The sequence below is a fragment of the Sinocyclocheilus anshuiensis genome, unplaced genomic scaffold (assembly GCF_001515605.1).
Source record: "Sinocyclocheilus anshuiensis isolate Anshui unplaced genomic scaffold, SAMN03320099.WGS_v1.1 scaffold278, whole genome shotgun sequence".
Taxonomy (NCBI): Eukaryota; Metazoa; Chordata; class Actinopteri; order Cypriniformes; family Cyprinidae; genus Sinocyclocheilus; species Sinocyclocheilus anshuiensis.
Genome location: NW_015546072.1, coordinates 1,943,156 through 1,970,071, shown reverse-complemented (window position 1 = coordinate 1,970,071; position 26,916 = coordinate 1,943,156). Strand labels below are relative to the sequence as shown.

The window sequence follows — 26,916 nt, the reverse complement described above, 5'->3', positions numbered from 1 at the left end:
GAGAGCTGTTTGCGCATTAGCTCCGCCCACTGCCGAGAAACCGGCTTCTGCTTGTTAAAAGCAGAATAATTCTAAATTAACTCTGTTATTTTGACAGGAAAATACAACAAAGGATATGGTTTACATGTAGCGCGTCGATTCAGCGTGGTATGCAAGACTCTCGCTCTCTCTCTTTGCATGTGTGAGAAACAGTAAAGCGACGGCGAGTCGTGCGCCTTCACACAAGTTTACGGTACGTCAAATACAGGTGCGCTGCGTGCTACATACTGCGCATCCATTGAGTACATGACATGATCCATTGAGCGCATCCAAATAGTACAGATCGCTTGACGGAGAGCGAAACTCTCAAGCGCTCAGTCAGTGTGTTTATCGAGTGAAAATCTGTGTTGAACGCCTCTCACACACATACTGGCGTGTAAAATCTAAGAATTTATTAGCCAATGGCTAATGTTAGACATTATTTAGTCGCCCAGAGTAAGATTTAGTCGCATATGCGAGTGATTTACTCGCAATGTAGAGATGCATTTATATATTTCACTGGGTGCTGCACTTCTGCATATGAAAAAAGGCAGGACAAGTTTGAACAACAGGGAGAGAACAGCAGTTAAATATGTTTAATGCCTCATAAACTAGATTTTAAAGCAGGGTGCTTATAAGTCTTGCGGACATCCACCTTAGTTTTTTTTGTACGCCTACCTGAAATGGCTTCACTTTATCTTTATGACTTTCCTTCTTCTGTGGCACATAAAAAAGATAAATCTCTAAGTGTTTTTGTCCATAGACTCTTACATTGTGTGAACAAAAACACACAATCTCATAGCAATTCATAACTATTTGACATTTTGGCAAATCTGTGACTAATTCTTATTAATGTTTCGTACGATCTGCTTACGCCCCAGTTATGATTATGTTTAGAAGTGAAACTTCATGCTTACTTTTTTTCCTAAAAATCATATGGCTTTGTACGAATCACATTGTACAAATTCATACGAAGTTGAAGCTTGGAAGCTTGCCAAGGGATAAAAAAAAAAAGGTTACTGCAAATTTTTATCCCACTTCATACTTTTTTCCCTTGCAATATCTCACAATTTAGACTCGTTTTTTTTTTCGCAATTCTGAGAAAATAAATACATTTAGCATTGTGAAATATAAACTCACAATTGTGAGAAAAAAATCCGAAACGTGAGATAAAAAGTTGTAGTTTCATTTTTTTAAAGAAACAAAAACAAACAGATGTAAACTCAAAATTCAGAGAAAAAAAGTCAAAATTGTGAGATATAAACTCAGAATTGTGAGATGCAAATTCAGAATTGTGAAAAAAAAAAAAAACATCGACTTTATATCTCGCAATTTTTTTCTCAGAATTGTGTGGCGGAAACGGGCTTCCATATGGGCCTATAAAGGCTTGGAATGACATGGGGATGAGTAAATGATGACAGAATTTTCTTTTCATGGGTGAACTATCTCTTTAACCAGTAGCAGTAATGCCTGCATGATGTGACTGATTTAGGCTTACTTGTTTGTGTTACATAAAAAAAGGATGCACTGTGTGCCAGCCGATGAATTATGTATGAAGGGTAGAAAGTTGTCTGTAAATGAGACAGCAGGACAGTCCTAGAGTATGAGTGTCAGGAAAACTAAACAAATATAAAAACTGTGGTTGAACCTGTTCCTCCACTCAAGGAAGCTTGATATCAGGCAAATGTGTCATTCAGTCTACCGTAAAAAAAAAAACTATAACCTAATATGTGTTTTTATACATTATCTTTCTCATTGTTTTCAGTGTTTAAATGCTCAGTTGTTTTACTACAACCACATAAAACACTATTTGAAGTCGCTCTGGATTTTTCATTGGGATACAGCTCTATACAGGATGGTACAATGTGTTTGTTTCAGCTCCTAACAGGCTCTTGGCACCGTCCAGCATGGGCTGGTGCAGACTGTGGTTAAGGAATGACTGTGGGAGTAGTGAGAAGAGCCAGACCTTTTCAGGAGATGTGATTGATGTTGCCTCAGACCATTAAGTACAATGGGAGGAAACGAATGCTGAATTTATATTTGTGAGATTCTATTCTGCAGCTCACTGAGGCCACAAACGGCCCCTTTAAGAACACTGTGTAATTGTGAGTCTTTTTAGCTTGTCACAAAAATGAGAAATAGGAGTGAAAGTAGAATTTATTTCAGAGGGAAGTGTTGTGGTAAATTATTCCCTTCATGTATGATATATCAATAAAATGGCAACTTGGGCTTTAAAATAGTGGCCTACAATTAGGTAATTTTTTTTCGTAGGTCTGTATTGTTCTTTGTTTAAGGTACAGTGAATCTCTCACGGCTGAGAGAGAAGTTACACAACTACAACAATCCATTGTTTAAACGTAAGGAATGATGGGATTTGGTGGAGGGAGTGGATGTGGACTTAGTATAAAACTATCAGGTTTGTCTTACAGTATTTTGGGGAAAAAAGTGCTTATACACTGAAAAAAATAGGTGTATAAACATTTTTTTTGTTCAGAAATTTCACAATTACAATGAAATGGCATATAGCATATTGAATTACATGTGAAAAATTTAAAACTGAAGTAGCATTTTCTTGTAAAACATACTCTAATAATCTTTGTTTTATTAACAACTTTGAAAAACTGATGATTTACTGATTTAAAGTAAGTATAAATAACACAAAAGTCCTGTTTAAAATATTTGAATGCTCCCAGAGGAGAGGTGCATGTTTTGGGAAGCTGAAAGTCATTACAGTAATTCCGCTACCTTGAATCTCTGGAAAATTTACAAGTACATTTCTAGGAGGACCTTTTGATTGTTACTATAAACAAAAAGGTGATTGACTGGTATGTTCCCAACTTTAATGTTTCCTTTCTTTGTCTTTGTGTCGACTGACAGCCTAACTTTTCCTAATGATTTGTGTTATCCTGTTATTTTGTCCTTGAAAGTTCTTTGCTAGTATCATTAGATCAGTGTTTTTAATGTCAGCCAAAGTTTAGTCAAATTTCAAATAATATTAATAATGAGAAGAAATGTTTCTTGAGCACCAAATCAGCACATTAGAATGATTTCCGAAGGATCACGTGACACTGAAGACTGGAGGAATGGTTGCTGAAAATGCAGCTTTGCCATCACAGAAAAAAATTACATGTTAAAATCTTTTTTGATCAAATAAATGCAGCCTTGGTGAACATAAGATCCTTTTTTTTTTTTTCGAAAACAGTAAAAAAGTGAAACCCGCTACATGTTCTATTGCAGTTTGGTATCTATTTTTCATTGGCTGTCCATTTAACACACAGAGCATCAAAGGGACCATTCCTCCTTTGTGTGCTTTGTCTCAAAACTTACATAAGACATTTGTCCTTTGTGGGAAACTGGAGCTCCCCAGTTTCTGGCACATCACATGCTCCGATAAATACTTTTCATAGGGTTTGGCTCTGAGGAAATTCTATTGCCCCTGTAGGGCGGCCCACTTCTACCTGTCTCAGCAGCAGAAGTGAACCCTGGGGAAAACGACTCTATAAACAATTACCACCGTTCTTCTGTGTTTTCTGTTCGGCTAATTTCTCCTGAGTCTGAACTAATGGAAGAAACTTCCCACTCAGGGGAAAATTCTCACACACTTGCTCTTGCTGCTCCAGCATTTTATATTTAAAGACATTTTACAAAATGGGGGCAATTTAATATACATTATTCAAAAGTTTGTGGTCATGCTTTTGAATGAAGTCTCTTATTCTCATAAGACTGCGTTTATTTGTCCAGAAATATAGTAAATATTGTGAAATATTATTACAATTTAAAATAACTGTTTTCTATTGTAATAGATTTTAAAATTTAATTTATTCCTATGACGACAAAGCTGAATTTTCAGCAGCCGTTGCTCCAGCCTTCAGTGTCACATGATCCTTCAGAAATTCTTTGATCAAAAGAACAGCATTTATTTTAAATAGAAGTTTTTGTAACATGATAAATGTCTTTATTGTCACTTTGGGTCGATTTATTCCATCCTTGCTGAATAAAAGTATGCTGGCCAGGGAGTGTAAGTGTTCAAACAGATGAATAAACTATGGAGTGAAAGGAATTTGATCTAATGTTCAACTCCTTGCTGGCTGTATAGGAGTCACCGGCAACACCCTCAACACACACGGATTCCTGGAATCAGTCACGCCACCACGTTCATTCAGAACAGTCTGTGAAGTTTGTTCTACTGTAAGTGTGTGCAGAACAAATACACAGCATTTAAATTTACTTTGTGTTTACTCTCACAAATGTTTAAATTAGCTTCTATTGTAGGCGTCACGCACAAGCATCACATTACCGCAGATGTCAAGACAAGCTCACATGAAATTAGAAAGCCTTACTCATTTTGTTTGGGAAAGAAAAGGGAGTTTAATGAACCTTAAAACTGTTGTCAACTTCCTTATCGGTTACTGGAAGCATGTGTTTCACACGGATTATGCATATTGTATCTTAAAGGAATAGTTCACCCTAAAAAAGGACAATTTGCTCAGAATTTACTCAGCCTCAGGCCATCCAGGATTGTTTCTTTATGAGAACAGATTTGGAGAAATTTAGCACTACATCACTTGCTCAACAATGGATCCTCTGCAGTGAATGGGTGCCGTCAGAATAAGAGCCCAAACAGCTGATAAAAACATCACAATAATCCACATGTAATCCACACCACTCCAGTCCATCAATTAACTTCTTGTTTATTACAAACACAAGTCTTTTATCCATAACAGTGCTTTCTCCAGTGAAATTGTCTGGTCTGAATCAGGAGAGAAATATGCACGGATCCAACAAGCAAAAACAGTTCTAAACAAATATGTCAGTGGATTTTTGATGTTCATTGGACGAAGTGTTATTATGGATTATGGACCTTTGGTATTTTGGCTAAAGCGACAGTTTAACATTGAAATGTGTTAATGATAGATTTGTTTCTTACAAAAATGCAGCTTTTCACTTCATGAGATGTTAGACTGGAGATGTATGGATTACATGTGGATTATTGTGATGTTTTTATCAGTTTGGACTCTCATTCTGACGGCACCCATTCAATGCCGAGGATCCATTGATGAGCAAGTGATGTAATGCTCAAGTTCACCAAATCTCATCAGCATCTTGAATGGGCTGAGGGTGAGTACATTTTGAACTTAACTGGATAGTTCAGCAAAAATGAAAATATTGTCATAATTTACTCACTGACTATTCAAACCTGTATGACTTTCTTTCTTCTGATAAACACAAAAGAAGGCCCAAGAACAACATCAAAAACACTAAAGCACAAAATATCTTCTGTTTTCCACAGAAGAAATAAGTCTACATTTAGGAGGATGTGAGTAGCTCTAAGTGAAGTTTAACCTCAAAACAGCTACATGCGAGAAGATCCTGTGATCCAGGCACGTAGAATACATTAAGAATAAAGACATATCAAAATTCCGCTTAAGGGCTCTGGGCTCCTGCCAGCTCTGATTCACGTTATTCCTTCTTAGAGATGATTCTCCACTCCCTGAACACTTAATGCACTCATTTCCATATTTCAAAATATAAGATGACCCATTGCCAGAATTTAATGGTGACTTCTAACAGCCGTGCTGTACTTTTCCCAAGGATCTAATGTAGAAAAACTTTGGGAGATTGGAACAACAAAACTCAATGGTGCCAATAGAAGGTTCCTAAGCAGAATCTCACTGTTGTTGTTGTTTCCACAAATTTCAAAGGCAAACATATCTCTTTACCCACAAGTTCCACTGCTGTCTCTTCCTGTTCTTTGCACTTAATACAAAAAGGGGCATTGTTTCTGGGATATTGCACAAGACTGCTAATATTAATGATAATAAACAAATCGATACATTTATGTCAACTTTTCAGTGCACTCAGGATGAGCATTCAAAAATGCATGTGAAGCAAAAGTGAAAAACAATTTCAGTGAAAACCCCCGTAGTGTTTTTAGATACATATTCAGCAATTCAAAAGTGTATTCTATAACAAGCGTTCGGTCAAATAGTGCTCCTATCAGCTGCTGTACTATAATATGACCACAAAGCTCCCTCGTGTGGTTTAAACGCTCCCTTCATCTTCAGCGGAGGCACTAAAAGAACTACAAGTACCAGAGCGTTGTGCTGCCATAGCAACAGAACCAACGCGCCTCACTAGTGTCCAGATTTGACCGTGACAGTTTAACAGCGTTGTGTTGATAAACACAGAGAAAACGAATCGTTTTAAATATAATACAGAAGCATTATACGAGCGAAATGTCTTTCAAAAATGGACAGGTGGAAAACATTAAGTTCCCCTGGTAAGTTGCACATTTTGCGACCGCAATTTATTTATTTTTTCATTAATTCCAAAATCAGTTATAAGTTATAACTAATGTGTTACTTACTTTTTAAATTAAATTGTACCAACTTTTAACATGGAAAACTAGGGATTTAAGAAGACTATTCATGTTTCCCTTAGGCTGTTCAAAACTGTTTAAATATTAAACGTTATAGCTAATTTTCAAGTTTCTCCTGGGCAATGTTTTTTTTTCATCCTGTTAGGTTCAGTCCTGTTTGTACATTTTCTTGAAAGTGCAAGATCCTCAGGCCATTTAGGATTATATCACTTGCTCCACAATGGATCCTCTGCAGTGAATGGGTGCCATCAGAATGAGAGGCTGATAAAAACATAATCCGCAAGTAATCCACACATCTCCAGTCTATCAGTTAACATCTTGTGAAGTGAAAAGCTGCGCTTGTATTGCTTTCTCCAGTGAAAAAGTTGTCTGGTCTGAATCAGGAGAGAAATATGCAAATATTAAGCACCATTTACAAGCGAAAACAGTCCGAAACAATTCTTGACAAATATGTTGGTGGATTTCGATGTGAGGACAACAGCGGACGGAAAAACTTCACTGGAGGAAGCATTATTATGGACGTTATATCGTTTTTTGGAATTGTATTATGGAAGTTAAAAAGTCTTGATTGATTTGTTTATTACAAACATGCACTGGAGTGTGGATTACTTGTGGATTATTGTGATGTTTTTATCAGCTGTCTGGACTCTCATTCTGACGGCACCCATTCACTACAGAGGATCCATTAGTGAGCAAGTGATGCAATGCTAAATTTCTCCAAATCCAAATCAAATTTATCCAGATCTAAATTTTCAGCCAGTTTTCTTTTTTGGGTGAACAATTTCTTTAAGTGACAGAGTTAATCTGTTCATCTGTTACTGCACAAAAGGAATGACAACAAAAACTCTTGTCTTTGTCTTCAGGTTTAAGGAACGGCTAAAAACAAAATATCTCAGGGATCTAAGGCAAAAGCAACAGTTATCTGGGTCATTAGATAGTCGCAAATGGCGCTTTTTGTCCCCGGGCCTGGATGATTTTAGAGATGGTTACCCAACAGTCCATAAAGAGCTCTTCACCCAGTGTAAGAGTGGACCCTCCCCTGCAGTCTTTGGGATGTCAAATCACGCTTGTTCAGTGAAGTTCCCACAGAAGAGACTGAGTAAAAATCAAGTGTGTTACTCAAAGCAGAATCCCCAGAGTCAAGCTCAGCGCGAGTTCATTGACGCTGTTGAGTACAAACTCAAACAACACCCCCTGGCTCTCTATCCTCATCTGGAGAGCGGTATGACACCAGAGGTAACCACGTTTAATTGTAGTCATTATGATTTAATTATTTTCTGCATGTAAATAAATACACTTCAACTCATGTTAAAGTTGCTGTTAATCATTTTTTAAAATACCACTTATAAAATCCTATTAGCTGACAAATATCACTGAAGCGGGCCACATTTTGAGAAACGAATTTCTGAAAGCCAAAACAGATAAATGAATCAGAACATGGGCTGCGCATATTTAGCCAATCAGAGATCAATCAGAATCTATAATCTTTTTGAATATTTAAAAAATTGTGAACATTTATTATTTGTGTTATTTTACCCTCATATTAAACCACAAAAACTAAGTGTTGCAATGGGGTTTCTAATACAGTTGCTTAGGTAGTGACAGTAAATTTGACAACTTTCTCTCTTCTGACCGGTGTAATTAATTTCTATATATTTTTCCTCTCTTGGAAAGTGATGGAAATTAAACAGTGGCTTTCTCCTGCCCCTTTTTTTATGTTTATTTTGAGCAACCATGAAAATGTTTCCCACTGGAAGCTGGGGAGTGTTTGGGAAACCTGTTTAGAACAGGGTTCCCACTCTTTCATGAACACCAGATTCAAGGACTTTCAAGGACTTTGTCAAGCACCATTTATTTTATATCAAGCACCTATCAAATTCACACCCCAGCATATGTAGTGTCATGAAAAACCTTACAGTACTTAACATTTCACTTACACTTAACATTTACATGAAACATTTCAGAGTAATAATGTTTTGAATGTGTAGGTTTAATAAATTTAGACCGTTTTGAGCAGTCGTGTTCAAAGAAATTTAATGAAATCCATTGAAATCAGTACTGGTAATATTCAAATTAAATTTCTAAAATATTGATAAAATATGCATCAAACTGATTTTTGCTGTAGTTCTTGTACAAGATTTAAATTTGAAAGAATTTCTCAATTTTTAAATTAATAAAAAGTGGTTATTTTTTAAATAGCGCCATAAACAAAATTTATTTCAAATTTAATTCAAGCACTTTCAAGGACTTGTGTCTGTTTTCAAGTACTTTCCAGGCTTTGAATCCATATGTCTGAAATTCAAGTACTTGCAAGAAGCGTGGGAACCCTGTTAGGAACAGTCATCGTTTTGCGATTCCATTGGTGCTGCTAGTGCTGCAGAAGCCTCTAACAGCAGCAGCTTTAAATATGAGAGGAGACAAAGTATAGTCCATGGAATATCAATTGCAATGTACAGTATAGAAAATGCATCCAAATGTATTCAACTTTTCCTCAATAGCTATTTGATCAGGTGTTGTCAGTCCTGGATCCTGATATGTGCATGAAGGCAGAATTGTCCATACCCTCTCCAACGGAGCATCTAGAAGAAAGCAGTGCGCAATGTGAAATCTCAACTCCGGAGACTATAAAACCATCCATCACCATCAAGTGATTGTCCTTTCTTCTTCTTTTGAGCACATGTTTCTGGTTTTGGTTCTGATCCCATTCCAAAATGATGAGACGGGCCACACTTTTAAGTTAAAAGCAGTATTCCTATTTTAATGTCAAATTTCTTTTGTTGGGTGACCAGACATTACACAAGTACATGTTGTATATACTGTAATACCATTCCTGATACTCTTCTTACGTTTCCCTAGACCACAAAAGGAGAAATGTAAAGAGGCCAGACCAAGAAATCCTTATAAATGGCAGAAACTCAAAGAAACTTTGGGTGTTGAAGATCAGACGGCGAGTGTTAAACACCTGCACCCCGTATCGCAAGAAGATGACAAGCAGATGATTACCAAACTCTTCTGTGAATGGATTACCTCACTGGTAATATTTCTTCATGTACACATTAAAGTGCACGGATCAGATATGAAGCTTAAAAGGTCATTTAACCCGTTATCTCAGGGTGGAGAGACCAGTGATCTGACAGAGTCAACCATCTTGGATCTGTTTAAGAGTGACTATGAAAAGAAACCCTCCTTGACCTTGCCTATTAACAAGACTCATCCTAATCAAACTCCAGCAAAACTCTCCAGCTCTGTAGAGGGACATCATAAAGACGTTAAAGGGTTAAATCAGGTTGGGGACAATGTTTTGGTCCTTAATGTTTCAATTTTGTGTTGTTTGCCCAAAATTGTGGATCAATAAGTCTTGTTTATGTTTGTATGGCAGGCCAATAAACCCAATAGACCCCAGGCTGCCAATGATCCTCTAAGAGCCCCAGCAGATATCACAGGAAGCCTGGACTTTGAGGAACAGCTGAGTGAGAAGGTGACTTTTAGAGCATCTTTTAGTTATAAAAGGAGCAAATAATGTGACAGCTGATGAGGAGACAAACCAGTGAGTTCCATTCATATTTTACTGTCATCTAGGACGAAGAGCTGAAGCAGATTCACGGCATTCAGGCATTCAGAGAGTTCATTATCAACAAGGGAGTGAGAATGCCAAGGGTAATGCTGTTCACATTAAACTGAATTAATAGCTGCATATTTTATGAGATTAAATTTGAATTATGTTCCTTGTAATTAAACATATTATTATTCATTATATAATAAGAAATCATTATTTTATTTCGTGTCCCATGTGTAGTTTCTCAGCACTATCTTCTCTGAGGATGAACAGAAGAACAGGATCAGAGGCTCAAACACCGCAGGCTCCACTTCATCATTGTCTAAAGGGAGAGCTGTCCATTAAACTCTTTAAATAATATTCCCTTATGTTGTTTTATTGAACATCACTTCACACATTCATGGATCAGCTGCTCAGTGCAGTTCCCCAGACTACAGCTTTTTGAGATTAAAGTAACATTTTACCCCCAAGCCAGATTTTTGTATAATGTTATTTTACGATCAAAAAAATAAAACTAGGGCATATTTGGCATGGTTCTCTCTTCCTCTAGTTTTCTTCATTCATTCATAAAATGTTCAGTGAAAAACAAACACAGTGTTCTCAGCATCCTGGTGGGAATTACAAGGGCTTTCTAAGGATTTTTAGGTAAACAGCCTGCTCTCATACATTCTGCCATGCTAATGAGCTGCACTTGTCGGAGTTCTACATTGTCCCCTAGTGCTTTAAGGAAGAGAAATTTCATTTCAAAAATGTCATTCTTCATTAAAAACTAAATATTTTGTTTTAGAAGTCCTCTTTTATAATATATACCACTCTTAACATCTACAGACCTTCCTGTTGCTAAGCTCCGCTTTCCTTAGCTACAGCTTTTAACTCAGACAAGCTTGTCTGTGAACAGCATCAGCAGGAAAATGTGCTTGTAAAATAGTAAATATTGACTGCATATTATTCTAACACGGTCTGAAATTAATCAATTTTTGTTTCTGATATGTCCCGCCCTGTCTTCTCGTTTCAGTGGAAATTACGTCAACACAAAAAACTGAATAATGCTGCACGTTTCAAGGCATTTTAGTGGGCCTTTAAAAAAGAAATAAAAAACTGGGCCTAGCAAAGTTTCAGTTGTTAGCAGGTGAGTTAGACTGGCTTCTGACTTAAAGCGATGCATGCTGGTTAGAAATGTCACTGTGTCACTAAGTATGGCCTCACTTTATTGGTATTTTAATATTATCAGCATGTTATGAACTTTTTTTTGGTACATACAGGGGCTGTATTAAGCAGCGCATAAAAATGTTTTTAGTTTCTACATTTAAAATTCAAATGTCTGTTTAGCTGACAAATATTATATCTAATCCACTTTATTTGCAATGAAGAAAGCAAACAGTGAGAGCGTCACTATATGTCGGTTTTGACGACTCCATTTTCAACTGCTCAGAATTCAAATCAGTAAGGCCAGCCTCAGTCACGCCTATTGAGACTAAAATTCTGTCATTCTGACCATCATCCTTCAGATGAAGATAGCTTCTACGGCCTGTCCAGCTTGATTTTCTGAGATGCCTGTCCTGTGAGCTCATCTTGATTGTTGGCAGCTGATAAAAGACCAATAAAACTCCAGCTTTATCACCAATTAATCACTCACTGTGATTTACAACATACAATAAACAAATGAAATCATTGGCTTATTGACATTGTTAAATAAATCATCCTGCAGGCACCATTTATCTGTTTGAATTTCATAAAACGGCTCTAATTGTGTTTGATGTGAAGTGAAGCTCATATCTGATTAGCGTTGACAGGGCGCTCCATCTGCAGCCAACAGTTTCTGTCAGCGGGAAGATCAGTAGTGAGGAGAAGGTGCACAGGAGACCTGCATCCTGTCAGGCAATGCAGCTTCTTGAGCATCAAGCATCTGTGCATGTGGTTAGATGTCATGAAACTACTTGTAGTCAACTTGCAAGTGCACTTTTTCCTCTTACCTGTAACTGGTTATTCTCCCAATTGACCTTGTGGTACTTTTGGCACCTCTAGTTTCTGTCGGTCTGCAAAAAGAAAATGGTAAACAACACTTTAGTTTAGTTTAGACTGTTTATACATTCCTTGATGTAGCCTTCCCTGAGGTGCTTTCCTCTATAACGGCTTTTTATGAATGAGACTCTCACAGTCTAGATTTGTGGTCTTCCTTAGGTCTCCTCCTGAAGCTCAAGGTAGTGTGTGGTCCTTGCTCTTCTGCAATCCCACCACGCAGCTCTCTTACAAAACTCTTCAGCTCCACAAGGGGGTCAGAGACTCTCATCTGGAAAGATTCCAGAGGGAAATCTGTTCCAGCACATCCTGTCAGTTCAGATATTTAAGTGTGTGGGTGGTTAGAAGGGCTTTTTTTCATACCTCCATTAGGCCATTAACGTTAAGCTGAGCGAGGGGAAGAGGAGTCTGTATGCTGACTAGAGATCTGGAGATGTTACGCAAGTTCTGGCTTAGCAATTCCTTACCAAAAACATACACATGGGGAGATAGCATAACAGCAAAAGAATAATAAAGTTTGACCAGAAGATGATATAAAGTAATTACTACTACAGTAAATTTGTGTACATTTTTACCTTTATATCTAATGCATGCTGCAGTTTCAGTCTCATTAGCTCCTGCTCCTGCTTCTGAATAAATTCTTGGCATTCAGCAAAACTGTCAGACATCTGTACATTATATATTATAATGTTATGGTTTACAATGTCGGTCATATAGAACATCTGTTCCATCATCTGTTCAGTACTGTTGTATTTAAATAATCGTCTGTTTAGCAAGAAGCCCATCAGGCACCTTGTATAAAGCTGCTTCCAGTTTCTCAGCTTTGTATTTGAGCTCTCGCTCTTGTGAGCACAGAGCCTCCACTTCAGACTCCAGTCTTCTCCTGCTCTCCCTCTCTGACAACAGCTCTTGTGTCTGCGTCATAACCAGTAATGCCTGACGGTGCTTCTCCTTAAGAGACACAAACACACTTATTTGCAAAAAATATGCAAAAACAAACAGAAACAGAAGAAAGTAGCTGATTGGACTATGCCAAAGAAATCTGGGCATGTTTAGGTAGGTTGATATTTGTTCTTGCACTGTTAAAGCTTATGTCTGGAAAAACACATCAGTTTGAACAGTTACTCTGAAATGTTCTGCTGTTCTTTTCATTTATAATAACTAACTCTCAATGAATAGCGAAACTCATTAATGCAAGAACACTGTAATATGTTATCTATTTAATCCTGCAAATCAACACATACTTGCAGTAATACATTTACATACACATAATCTGCAAAATGTTAATAATTAAAAAATACATACAATTATATATATACAATGCTAATCCGGTTTAAAAGTTGACATCCCCCGGCTCTAAATGCATCAGGTTTCCTTCTTGAACTTCAGTGAATGTTTGCAACTTTTGCAACGGTTATGTATAAGTTCCTCAGTTGTCCTCAGTTTGAAAAGATACTGCAGTCACGCCCTCTGCGCTTCGGAGAACATGGATCTCAAAACCATAGTCACTGTTGGAAATAGTTCAAAGACGCAGAAGATGCTGGAAAACCAAGGAATGTGCAGGACCTGAAGTATTTTTCTGAAAAACAGCAGGCTGTTTAACTTAGGAAAAACAAATGACTCATAAACAACTATCACAAAACAAAAAACTGTTGTGGCCAATTCCATTATTATGTGAACATCTGTTGTGTGAAATAGCTTATTCAAGTCAGTATTACATATACAAACAAATGTGATTTTCATGATTCATGATTTTTTTTTTAATTATTAACTTTTTGCAGATTCTGCTACTTGCATATAAACTTATGATTACCACTGTACAATATAACAATTAAAACAGTGATTGGCCTGGAAACTGTCTCTCTGAGATGATTTCAAAATCAAATCATTTCTAACAAGTATATCAGATCAAGATACACCTACATTCAGGCCATGCTTCCCACTGTCTTTCTGATAATCCTCACCAATAAATATTTCATGCATTTTGGTGATGGCAGAGGGGAATCCCTGACAGTGCTTCGTGAAAATATAAAAGTGCTTCATGGTCAACAAAATGATTTCCCTTGGTCTCAAGCTTAAGGACACTTTTAGTCTCCTGTACAATAAAAAAAAGATTAAAAGGTGCCATTTTTAGAATGCAGACACCAATAGGCTGAAACTCCAACTCATTTTACAGTGCTTTGAAACATCTGAGAAAATATCTTTCTCCAGTTTTTTTCAGCTATTGTTAATTATTGGGAACATACATAAATAGAAAAGTTTTTTTTTTTTGATCTGAACATTATCATATCAGACGTGTTTCCAAACTGTCTGTAATTTAATCTCCAAATTTGAATAGCAGCTTGAACAGTCTGGGTCTGGACACCACCTTTTTTAACACTGAATACAGTGTTGCACAGTAAAGACGTATTTTTCATTACTGTACTTTTTTCAAGTACAAGTACTTGATCAGAGAATTTTTATTTTGAGAAACATTTACACTACATTCCAAAAGCATAATATTTCATAAATGAATGGAAATGAACATTTCATAAAAACATACCATTCCTTGCCACCTCCTCTGAGACACAAGCGTGATGTCAGATTTGTGAACAAGTTGTTTCTTTTCAATTAGCTGGTTGAATTCACCAGTTACACTGAACGATTCATTCGCAAATTGTACAGTAAATTTTTAAATACTAAAACCATTTAATTTCTATAATTTAATTTGTTTGCACATTTGAATTATCAGTAATTTTTATAAGTTTCATATTATAATAGTGTATAAAATTTATGGTAACAAGAAAAAGCTGGCTAGAATGAATAATTAACATGGTTCATTGATCAGTACCTTTTTCTTTTAATATCCAAGTACATTAAAAATCAAGTACCTCTGTACTTTTACTGTAAATTTACTACTTTTACTGGAGTTATATTTTATTAGGGTATCTCAAGTGCTTGACTTGTGTATTTCATCCACCACTGATCACACACACACACACACACTAATTAGTAAAAAGGTGGTATTGTGAGAAACAGAAAGCTGTTGTTAGTGATGCACCCCACCATCTTGAGCTTCTCTGCGTTCTCCTCCAGCAGCTGAATTCGGCTTTGCAGGAAATCAGTCTGCTCCCTTTTAGCAGTGATCTGTTTCTGCATTCCCAGAGCAATCTTAAGACCTGAAATACATATAAAACACTCTCCAATCAGTTCAACCGTGGTAAATACCATGAATAAAACTCTCTGAAAAAGAATTATTCACTGTCCTGTCAGCAACAGGAATATTATGTTCAGTGAGGTGTCGCCCTATCTGTGAAATGCTTGACATTCAAACTGAATGAACTCAGGTTGTTATGTTAGCTGCATCACATGTTCACAAGAGAATAACTTGAACTATACTGTTAATCAAAAAACACTTTGTCCAGTGAACCAATGAACTGAAACTTACGTCATATGAGACCATTTTTCCATTCAGTCCGTCTCACAATTGAATAGGACAAAATGAAACAATGGAGGGTTACAGAGGTCGGACCTAAGAAATCATAGCTACATTACGTACCGGCCCACAACCACAGCACACAGCGAGAACAAGTGTTCTTTAACAATGTCTCAATACACTAATGACAAACAGCTGAGAACATTGTATAAATGTTCAAATGCTATACTTTATACAGATTAAGTGATGGAAAAGTACATAGTGGAATAACAGCAGGAGGGCATGGACAAGATCTATAATCTCAGTATGCCGTCTTCCTGCCATTATCCAGAACGCAGAACAACAAAACGATGGCCACACACTGGCTCTCTGTAAAGAATGTGAATGAATCCAGTCACGTAGGGTGTGGTCTTCCGCCCTTTATTTTATATACACTTGGTCTAGTTCTGCTTTTTCCTGAGGTAACACTGTAGACAGTGTAAAAACATCCTTATTTTAAATATCAGCAGTGCTATGAATGGGTACGGATGTCTATATTTGTATTTGAGCGTAATTAGGACTTTCCTGAAACTTTTTCTCAAAGATTTGATCTCAGGGGCCAGTCCTGTGAGGTTACTGAGGGCGAATCCGAGTGCTCAGCTAAAAGAGTTCATCATTTTTCATTTCAAACGAGGCATTTCTGTGTGTGTGTGTGTGTTTGTACAGTACCATGCCCATCAGCTTCCTTCAGTGCTCTCAAGGAACTGTTGGCCTGGTCCAGCTCAGCCCGTACAGTCCTCAGCTGGGTCTTGAGTTTCAGGTTCTCTCGTTCCAGCTCACAGATCTTACTGCCAAGAAGCTCTTTCAAAGCTTTCTGTCCCTCTGATGAGTTTTTGGGGGTCAAAGTAAAAAAAAATGTCAGAGTGATACTGACAGAAAAAAAGCCTCATTAAAAGAATGAAATTATTGAAAAGAAAATATTATTAAACAGTTTGGGATCATTTTTTGTTATGAATTCTTAGAAAATATTCACTACTGTTCAAAAGGGTTTGGGGTCAGTAAGATTTTGTATTTAAGAGAAGTCTCTTTTGATCACTAAGGTTGCATCACTTTTTTCTATTTAAAATACAGTAAAACATATGCAAAATATGATTACATTTTAGAATAACTGTTTACTACTTCAATATATTTAAAAATATAATTAATTTCTGTGACGGCAAAGCTGAATTTTCAGCAGTCATTACTCCAGTCTTCAGTGTCACATGATCCAGAAATCATTCTAATATGTTGATTTGTTAATCAATTCAATTTCTTATTATGGATGTTGAAATTTTTTGTGGAAAATAAGATAGATTGATTGATGATAAATAGAAGGTTCAAAAGAATATGATTTATTCTAAATAAAAATATCATATGATTTAAGCTTAAGACAAGGTTAGCTCAGGTTGTAAATATGGAGCCACTCACACAAAACTTTTATGAATTGATAATTCATGACACCTGTTTAAAAAAATACCTTGAAAAATGTTACTGCAAAAACCTGTAAAATAATTTTTTATTCACTCACATGTATTCACGGTAAAAGGAATATATTATTACTTTTTATTTGATTAATTTTTTCAATTTAGTCTTTTCTTAAAATATACATATTTTTAATTGTGGATACTATGGATGTTATATATCACTGACCCAGATGACATTTGCTTTGAGTTTTTGTTTCTGCCAAATAATGTATACAATAACAATCCAATAAAAGCAAGAATGGTAACACTTTATTTTAAGGAGTCCTTGTTACATGTACTTACTATTATAACAATTAATTATACATAATTACATGCAAGTTTCCCTAAGCCAAACCCTAACCATATAGTAAGTACATGTAGCTAATTAAGTACTTAGATGTATAAGTGCTTAGATGTTCAGTACTTAAATGTATAATTACACTGTAACAAGGACACTATAAAATAAAGTGTAACCACAAGAATTACATGTTCAAGTTTTTAGGGACACTGTACTTGTTCAACACACACTTTAAAGTCAGTTTATATCAGGTATGCGGTTTGGGATTTCGATGAATCTGTGTTTGTACCTTTCAGCTGGGTAAGCTGCATACACCGCACTCCCAGCTCAGCGGTCATCTGCTGTTTCTCTAAACTAAGCTGATCAACATTGCAGATCTTTTCTGAGAGCACAGCATGCTGACAGGCCTTCTCTCCTTCCATTATGCTGAGTCTGAGCTCTGCCTGTCTCAATGCAGACTGTTAAACCAACCAGTATAGAGTACGGATGACATGCAAGAAACACTTACGAGAAGAAGTGCAATATAAAACACTCAGCTTGGATCAAAGGACATATTTGTGGAATATATCTTCATAGCTCTTCCTGTTCCAGCCATTCAGCATCAACAATGCCCAAATTTGAACAGAAACTACCTAATAGCTAAGGTATCCTATATTGTGAATTAGTTGTCACAGTCTAAGTTCTATAAAGATTCTTCCCTAAATTTCCCCACTTTCAGTTGCTGATTCTCCCCTATGAGCTGCTCGATCTGGTTAGTCAAATACTGTTGCGTGTCCACAGTGCAGCTGTGATTTGGGACAATATGCAGGACATTTTCCAGTTCTGCGCTCATCATCTGGTCATCTGCCTCTGTCGTCATGACCTTCAGCAGTCCTTGAGCCTCTTCCAGCTGGACATGGACCTGCTGCACTTCATGCTGCTTCAACAATGCCTGCAGATGACTTCTCTCCCACTGAAATACACATAACAAAACTGAAATTAAAGCACTTGATAGCCCAAAAAACTGCCTTCATTCTCTGAAGAACCAGCTGTTCTCAAACGGTGGAAAAAGACAGTTATAAGCAATTAAAGGAATAATTCACCCAAAAATGAAAAGTTGCTGAAAATGTACTCAACCTTAGGTTATCCATGATGTAGATGAGTTTTTTTCCCCCATCAGAACAGATTTGGAGATATTCAGCATTACATCACCTCTACAGTGAATGGGTGCCGTCAGAATGAGATTCCTAACAGCTGATAAAAATATCACAATACTCCACAAGAAATCCACAACTTCAGGCAATCAAATTAAGTAAAAAGCTGCATGCTTACAAAAGAAAAATCCATAAAGTCGTTTATATCCTCAAACAGTTGCGTCCAGCTAAAAATACAAATCCTTTATCCATAATATTGTTTTCTCCAGTAAAAAAGTCATCATGTCTGACTCATATTGGTCCAAAATAGTTCTAAAAAATGCAGTTTTTCACTTCACAAGACATTATTGATGGGCTGGATTACTTATTGTGATATTTTTTATCAGCTGTTTGGACTCTCATTCTGACGGCACCCAATCACTGCAGAGGAGCCATTGATGAGCAAGTAATGTAAAGCTAAATCTCTCCAAATCTGTTCCGATAAAGAAAGGCACTCATCTACATCTTGAATTAGTAAATTTACAGCTTTTTTGGCAAACAATTCCTTCAATATAATTGTGCATAGTTAGGAGGATGCAAAAAAATAATAATAATAATCCGCCAATCAACTTTTAAAGGGGAGGAGAAAACACTTTTGTCTATAGTATTAAGTTCATGGTGATATTTATAATTTAGTTTTATTTTAAGGAGCTCTTTGTTTACTTTTGTAGGATAAGCAACTTTGCTACTTTGTTTGGTAGGCATCTTCATCTTCAATGAAAAACTTGAAGCAAAACCGCTGCTATAAACAATATGAGTACAGATGATGTCGCCTTGTGTCAACAGTCATGTGTCAAGTTAAGAATGAAGAACATATAATATCAATGGTGTTGAAACAGCAATTCCTCTTTGCATCATTCTGAACAATCTCAATGAATGTGGTAAGTCCTGTAATACAAGATGCAATTGCAGTTATTCCTGTTGGAGTCTGAGGCTGGTACAGGCTGTGCTGACCTGCAGTTGAGCTGCCTCTCTCTTGGCTTGCTAAAGCTGACCTCAAATCAATTCTATCTGACAGCGAGACCAGAGACTGTCTCTGCCGACAGCTCAAAAACCATATAGTAAGTACATGTAGCTAATTAAGTACTTAGATGTATAAGTGCTTAGATGTTCAGTACTTAAATGTATAATTACACTGTAACAAGGACACTATAAAATAAAGTGTAACCACAAGAATTACATGTTCAAGTTTTTAGGGACACTGTACTTGTTCAACACACACTTTAAAGTCAGTTTATATCAGGTATGCGGTTTGGGATTTCGATGAATCTGTGTTTGTACCTTTCAGCTGGGTAAGCTGCATACACCGCACTCCCAGCTCAGCGGTCATCTGCTGTTTCTCTAAACTAAGCTGATCAACATTGCAGATCTTTTCTGAGAGCACAGCATGCTGACAGGCCTTCTCTCCTTCCATTATGCTGAGTCTGAGCTCTGCCTGTCTCAATGCAGACTGTTAAACCAACCAGTATAGAGTACGGATGACATGCAAGAAACACTTACGAGAAGAAGTGCAATATAAAACACTCAGCTTGGATCAAAGGACATATTTGTGGAATATATCTTCATAGCTCTTCCTGTTCCAGCCATTCAGCATCAACAATGCCCAAATTTGAACAGAAACTACCTAATAGCTAAGGTATCCTATATTGTGAATTAGTTGTCACAGTCTAAGTTCTATAAAGATTCTTCCCTAAATTTCCCCACTTTCAGTTGCTGATTCTCCCCTATGAGCTGCTCGATCTGGTTAGTCAAATACTGTTGCGTGTCCACAGTGCAGCTGTGATTTGGGACAATATGCAGGACATTTTCCAGTTCTGCGCTCATCATCTGGTCATCTGCCTCTGTCGTCATGACCTTCAGCAGTCCTTGAGCCTCTTCCAGCTGGACATGGACCTGCTGCACTTCATGCTGCTTCAACAATGCCTGCAGATGACTTCTCTCCCACTGAAATACACATAACAAAACTGAAATTAAAGCACTTGATAGCCCAAAAAACTGCCTTCATTCTCTGAAGAACCAGCTGTTCTCAAACGGTGGAAAAAGACAGTTATAAGCAATTAAAGGAATAATTCACCCAAAAATGAAAAGTTGCTGAAAATGTACTCAACCTTAGGTTATCCATGATGTAGATGAGTTTTTTTCCCCCATCAGAACAGATTTGGAGATATTCAGCATTACATCACCTCTACAGTGAATGGGTGCCGTCAGAATGAGATTCCTAACAGCTGATAAAAATATCACAATACTCCACAAGAAATCCACAACTTCAGGCAATCAAATTAAGTAAAAAGCTGCATGCTTACAAAAGAAAAATCCATAAAGTCGTTTATATCCTCAAACAGTTGCGTCCAGCTAAAAATACAAATCCTTTATCCATAATATTGTTTTCTCCAGTAAAAAAGTCATCATGTCTGACTCATATTGGTCCAAAATAGTTCTAAAAAATGCAGTTTTTCACTTCACAAGACATTATTGATGGGCTGGATTACTTATTGTGATATTTTTTATCAGCTGTTTGGACTCTCATTCTGACGGCACCCAATCACTGCAGAGGAGCCATTGATGAGCAAGTAATGTAAAGCTAAATCTCTCCAAATCTGTTCCGATAAAGAAAGGCACTCATCTACATCTTGAATTAGTAAATTTACAGCTTTTTTGGCAAACAATTCCTTCAATATAATTGTGCATAGTTAGGAGGATGCAAAAAAATAATAATAATAATCCGCCAATCAACTTTTAAAGGGGAGGAGAAAACACTTTTGTCTATAGTATTAAGTTCATGGTGATATTTATAATTTAGTTTTATTTTAAGGAGCTCTTTGTTTACTTTTGTAGGATAAGCAACTTTGCTACTTTGTTTGGTAGGCTCTTCAATGTTCAATGAAAAACTTGAAGCAAAACCGCTGCTATAAACAATATGAGGACAGATGATGTCGTCAACAGTCAAACATATAATATCAATGGTGTTGAAACAGCAATTCCTCTTTGCATCATTCTGAACAATCTCAATGAATGTGGTAAGTCCTGTAATACAAGATGCAATTGCAGTTATTCCTGTTGGAGTCTGAGGCTGGTACAGGCTGTGCTGACCTGCAGTTGAGCTGCCTCTCTCTTGGCTTGCTAAAGCTGACCTCAAATCAATTCTATCTGACAGCTGGACCAGAGACTCATGCTATTCTGTCTCTGCCGACAGCTCAAAAGTGTCTTATACTCACCAAGGATGCATTTATTTAATCAAAAATACAGTACACACAAAAAATGTGTGAAATATTATTACAATTTAAAATAACTGATTTCTATTTTAATACATTTCAGGGCTCGCAAAATTTCGAAATCCCTGGTAGCCCTTCGGGCAGGTACTCTTCAGATTTTGGTAGCCTGAAAATTAATTTAGCTAGCCCAAATTAAAAAAAGACCTTTTCTTTCTTTTAAATATAGAAAATCAGATATGAGTTTAAATGTCAATCAACAATATTTTCAAAACACAAATATCAACAAATATGAAGGAAGGAATTTTATTTCACTATTTACAGGGCATCTGCAGATTTTTTTAATTTAAGGCAATTTATGACCCATTTTAAGAGCTGCACAAGTAAAATGAACACAGTATGAGTGGGTTTGGACAATGTCTGTGGTAACATACAGTATTGAGCCATAAAATTACATGATTTACAGTTCAGATACAGGTTTTCACAAAAACAAAAATCTTATACAACAGCATTTCAGCCTTTAGACCATTTTTATGAAAAGGGATAAATCAAGCATATAAATTATGTCAATTTAAAACGTATAAATATTACTGTCTTAATTGTTTAGATTTTTAGAAGGCACATTAACTTCTTTCTCATTTACAACTCTATGTGTTTGATGTGTAAACACATGAGTTGATATTTGCATTGATCTGACCAAGCAGCCCCGCGCTCATAAACGCTGCTTTATCAGGTCAAATGAAATTAAAATGCCAATGACACGTTTCCGAGGACAGTCGGTTCCCATCAGATACATTCAAATAAAGACATCCGCGCCGCTTGCAGCGCTCATATTTATTCAACATCATTGCCTTTTTAAGTTTAATCCAGCCGTATCCCGACTCTTGTCTTTCCGTCCCCGACTGTAAAACCTCTTGAAATTATAACTAAGACATTTCTTATACCATTTAACGTATTTAAAACTTTTCATGGCCTTAAGTTTGATATAACTCACTTTAGGAGTTTTTAAGGACCCGCGGGAGATCTGCATTTAAGATAGCCCGTGGGGCAGAGTGGTGATACATTTTGGTAGCCCGACTGGAAAACACAATAGCCCCGGGACGTCGGGCTAGCGATTTTGCGAGCCCTGCATTTTAAAACGTAATTTATTTCGGTGATGGCAAAGCTGAATTTTCAGCAGCCGCTACTTGGGTCTTCAGGGTCACATGATCCTTGAGAAATCATTCTGTTATGCTGATTTCTGCTCAAGAAACATTATTTATTTCTTATTACTAAGATAATATTACTATTATTTTTTACAAGAAACTCATTATTATCAGTGTCGAAAATGGCTGTGCTGTTTAAACCTTTTTTTCAGAATTCTATAAAGCCTAGAAAATTCAAATGAACATCACTTATTTAAAATAGAAATATTTTGTAACATTATAAATGTCCTACTGTCACTTTCGATCATTTCAATGTGGCCTTACAACTTTTGGACGGTAGTGTACACTTGTCAACAGGAGATTCTACTATAGCATCTGTAATGAAAACTTCTGTTTTGGTGTGATGCCGCCAATGTATATCAGTGTAAGGATAAATACCTCTGATCATGACCACTGACTTCCACCTTTTACTGTTGATAACATTTCTTAATGCTGAAATGTTTTTTTTGGGCCAAACAGTGTGCCCAAGTGGAAATGCGAAAGTAAAGACTGACCCATCCTCTGCCTGTCATTGGTCAGTCAAATAGATAAGCCTGTCCAAATCTCGCCATTGGTTGAACTAATGTTGCTATGTGTTTGGGCTAGTCTAGATGCACAAACAAACCATCAATGTTTTGAGTGTCACAGAGACACAGCATTAAAATAGCAACCTCCTGTTGACATGTCTCTAACAGTTGTTATTAATATCCTTTTTTTCCTGAAAAAACTGAAAAGAAAAAGCAAACATAACAAACTTGTCTTAAGTAGCCTACACTGCTGTTTACTACTGTAAGTTGGCAGAGTTGTGTATGTAATTGGGCTGAGAGGTCCCTTCCTCTCACGGCCTTCTTGGCCTGGGACTGGGATTGAGCCAAATCCTCATCCACTGACTTGAACCAGCAGCCAACTCAATTACGTTCCAACAAACCCTTCTCTCATTGTAGAGTACAGCCACATTGAACATATGAAGGCTATCAAGCATACCAGCTGCATCAGTCAGACAGTGCTAATGTGAAACATCCATCATAACAGCATCCAAGTTCTCCAGTTTGGGTGTAAACACAAAAAGGAGTTGGAACACTCATCTCATTACCTTGTTGTTTCTCTGACTCCAGCTCATTTATCTTTCTCTGGTGTAAACGGGATAAACTTTCAGCTGGTTTTCTAACTTGAACATGAAACAAAATGATTTGAATCAAAAAGTGACAGAATGAAAAGCAAAACAATTTAGTTGGGATGATATATACATGATGAGAACTTACTGTAACTAAACAAAAGTTGCAGCCTGGTGGAATTAGTCTGTAAGCGCTAAAATGTCTCAGTCAATATCGCCACCTCCTGGTCATGACTGGTAATGAGCTGCTCTTGTCTGTAACGGAATATAATGTACTGTGACGGACCAACCGTTCTGATACTCGGTGAACCTTAAAACTCAGTTGAACCCAGAGAGACAAATACAAAGGACATTTCTTAAAAAAAGCAATTTAAAAAATAAATAAAATCACACACTCTTGAACACAGAATAAATAAATAAAATACAGATTTGACAATTCACATGTTTGAACTTTAGTTATTCAAGTTGTCACAATGTTTTTATTTTAATAAACACTCCTGAAGTGTACAATCTATCTATATCTACATACCATTACCACTCCAGCACTTCCGAAATCTCAATCTAGCAGTATATTCACTCTCCATTCCATCTATATTATGTAGTATACTGTAACAATAGTGTATTGTTTTGTATGGTGTGTACACTGCTTTTCTACTGTGTTTGTACTTTTGTGATGTCCTAATAAACATGATCAAACTAATTATCAATTTGTACTCTTATTCTAGGTTGATAGTTGCTATAGGTATAATACAATAGGTAAGAAATTCTCACTAATACTGACAACTTCCTTAACCGACCTCTCTGAATCTGTAGATCTAATAAATAAAAAATATAAATAAATAAAAGTCAAATGTTTTGATTTCTTAGTGTATTTGGGAATTATCCATAGCATATTTATTAAACTGATTAATTTCCACTTGTAGGGTTCTCTTTAGACCTTTGTTCAACTACTCACTGTACGATCTGAATATTACGTAGCAGATTTATATGAGTTTCATTGTTTATTGTAAATCCGGACAATTAATTGTTTGGGGAAAGTAACAAATTTTGGACCTGTAACGTTACCTAAAGACACAATATCGTTTCATCTTTTCCACTCTGTGTTTATTATTAGCTGACACACAGTCATTGACATCAAAAGAAAGCAGTGCATATTATTTAAAGATAAATATTTGCAACCAACTTGTCAACTCACATAGTATGTTTGTTCTGGAGAAATAGCGCGCCGAAACCCTTCCGGTTGTGGACAGCAGGTGGTATAGTCATCAGCTTTATTTTTGATAGCCAGAAAGCATCCTGTATAAGCGTGATATTCGCTTTCGCTACTAATTAAATTGGAAGTACAGCCAGTTTTAAACTGAAGGTAAATTTATTTTGTTTGCATTTGCAACAAGATTTGACCAACGCTACCTAACTTGCTAGCTAATTTGCAAACAGGCGCAATGAAGACCATAATCACCATAGCAACTACAGAGCTCGTAACAATCTAACCAATTAGCTCGAAGAAAAAGTCCCTCCCTCTGGCTTGTCATTTGCATTCTTACAGGCAAAGGGACTATACAGGCCATTGTAACAAGTCGATTTTCTGTTTAATCATAACATAATTATATAAAATAATCCAGTACGCCTTTACCATATGCATCAGAAACATGCAATATTTGTCACAATAATCAATGTCGCAAAATCATTCAATTAAATTTAAAAATGTTAATAAAAAAGTTAAGCGTAAGCGTAAGTTGCCTTGCCATACACGGTAATAGCCTAAAAGATATTGCATGTAATTATAATGTAAATATTGTAAACAAATAAAACAAAATATTGTGGAAAAATATAAAAATATATGAATAATTATATAAATAAAGAAGCATTAATTATAATATAGCCTTCAGTAAAACGTTATGTTATATTCAATCTAAATATTTAAATATATTATATTTAAAGGCAATTAGGCCTATGTATAATTTTGTTGAAAAACATGATATAGTTTAATATAGTTTAATAATATTAACATTATATTATTGAATGACATACAGTAATGCTAAAATATAGACACATAAATGTCATGTAGTAGTTTTGTAACTTTTCTTTTTACAAATACATGTTTTTTTATTTTGTGTTATCTAATTATACTGCACTTTTGTCAACATTTGTTGCATTTTTATGTGCTATAGAAACACGTGTATAGACAATGATATATATATATATATATATATACAGAGAGAGAGAGAGAGAGAGCGAGAGAGCGAGAGAGATTTTTAATTCTTTGAAAAAATGTAGGTTATAAAAATATTATAAAGAAAGATCCTAAATGAAACTTCTTAATTTATCCAATGAAGATGTTTTTGATAAAATTGTTGCTACATACAGCAACAGATTTATCATTCTGCAGTTTGTTTTGTATTTATTGTATAAACATACATTTTCATTATGTCATGCAAAATTATGTATTTTTTTTATTAAAAACTACGTAAGTCAGTGTTTTGGTGTTCAGTTGTTTATTTCTTTATAAAGACGGGCGGATTTTCACTCTCAAGTAATATACGCACCAAAGAGCGCGTGAATGTGGTCCTAGCAAGTCCGCATTAAAGACAACGCAACACGAATGTTTCGTCATGGTAAGCGTTCACCACAAAAGATGACAATGATGAAAGATGATAATTTCACCGTCTTGATAGTGTCTTTCTTCACACTTGCGGAACAGAGAGGGAGACCCACGGCGCGGGTGTGTGTGGCCTCCTCTTCCCACGCACCCCTCCCCCGTCTGTCCGCTCGCTCGCTCTGCCCAAAATGTGAAACCAAATCCGAGCAGCAGGTCACAGAGCCTAGTTATTTTAAAACCAACACTGAACTACCTTGACAGGACCATGGAAGTAACGCGGAACGGGCAGTTTAAAGAAATAATCGTCGCCGTGAGAGAGACAGAGTAACATGAGGGAGCGCCGCTGAGCTCGTTTAATGTGTTTTGTTGTTTGGCTGCTCGTGGGTCTCCAATGTCTCTGCCCGTAGTTCTGCCTGGATCTTGCTGTCGGGGGCCGGGGGCTGCTCTGGCCCATCAGTTCGCAGACGCATCT

The 26,916-nt window shown here is 36.5% G+C and overlaps 3 protein-coding genes and 1 long non-coding RNA gene across 4 annotated transcripts in view; 3 read left to right on the top strand and 1 right to left on the bottom strand.

Annotated features, from left to right (window-relative positions):
* The window catches only part of LOC107699744 (uncharacterized), a 7,442-nt gene extending 3,279 nt beyond the window's left edge, over positions 1–4,163 (top strand). Inside the window, exon 3 of the long non-coding RNA XR_001635494.1 lies at positions 4,115–4,163. This is a non-coding gene — a long non-coding RNA (uncharacterized LOC107699744). The remainder of the gene's footprint in view (positions 1–4,114) is intronic.
* Positions 4,164–6,254: 2,091 nt separating this feature from the next.
* fam47e (family with sequence similarity 47 member E) lies at positions 6,255–10,418 on the top strand. Its single transcript, XM_016501020.1, has 8 exons — positions 6,255–6,298; positions 7,261–7,633; positions 8,896–9,044; positions 9,254–9,431; positions 9,510–9,683; positions 9,777–9,875; positions 9,977–10,054; positions 10,194–10,418. The coding sequence occupies exons 1-8, from the start codon at positions 6,255–6,257 to the stop codon at positions 10,296–10,298; spliced, it is 1,200 nt and encodes a 399-aa protein (XP_016356506.1). The 3' UTR covers positions 10,299–10,418.
* A 1,369-nt stretch (positions 10,419–11,787) lies between these two features.
* LOC107699684 (coiled-coil domain-containing protein 158-like) lies at positions 11,788–19,049 on the bottom strand. The gene is made up of 11 exons (XM_016501019.1): positions 19,002–19,049; positions 17,879–18,118; positions 17,456–17,624; positions 16,096–16,248; positions 15,018–15,130; positions 12,765–12,923; positions 12,548–12,640; positions 12,336–12,434; positions 12,110–12,243; positions 11,927–11,989; positions 11,788–11,824 (listed from the first exon to the last, which is right to left on the bottom strand). The coding sequence occupies exons 1-11, from the start codon at positions 19,047–19,049 to the stop codon at positions 11,788–11,790; spliced, it is 1,308 nt and encodes a 435-aa protein (XP_016356505.1).
* A 7,284-nt stretch (positions 19,050–26,333) lies between these two features.
* The window catches only part of LOC107699742 (protein FAM189A2-like), a 17,031-nt gene continuing 16,448 nt past the window's right edge, over positions 26,334–26,916 (top strand). The window contains exon 1 of the mRNA XM_016501091.1: positions 26,334–26,460. Coding sequence (XP_016356577.1) covers positions 26,458–26,460 — 3 coding nt within the window. The 5' untranslated portion in view covers positions 26,334–26,457. The remainder of the gene's footprint in view (positions 26,461–26,916) is intronic.

Excerpts from the sequence above, each read along its gene's own strand:
- fam47e (XM_016501020.1), top strand. The coding sequence starts at position 6,255 with ATGTCTTTCAAAAATGGACAGGTGGAAAACATTAAGTTCCCCTG. Across the intron at positions 6,299-7,260 it reads GAAAACATTAAGTTCCCCTG|GTTTAAGGAACGGCTAAAAA; the intron begins GTAAGTTGCACA and ends CTTTGTCTTCAG. Across the intron at positions 9,432-9,509 it reads GTGAATGGATTACCTCACTG|GGTGGAGAGACCAGTGATCT; the intron begins GTAATATTTCTT and ends CCGTTATCTCAG.
- LOC107699684 (XM_016501019.1), bottom strand. The coding sequence starts at position 19,049 with ATGAAGATGCCTACCAAACAAAGTAGCAAAGTTGCTTATCCTACAAAA. Across the intron at positions 17,625-17,878 it reads GGGAGAATCAGCAACTGAAA|TCTGCATTGAGACAGGCAGA; the intron begins GTGGGGAAATTT and ends TTGGTTTAACAG. Across the intron at positions 11,990-12,109 it reads GAAGACCACAAATCTAGACT|ACCGACAGAAACTAGAGGTG; the intron begins GTGAGAGTCTCA and ends TTCTTTTTGCAG.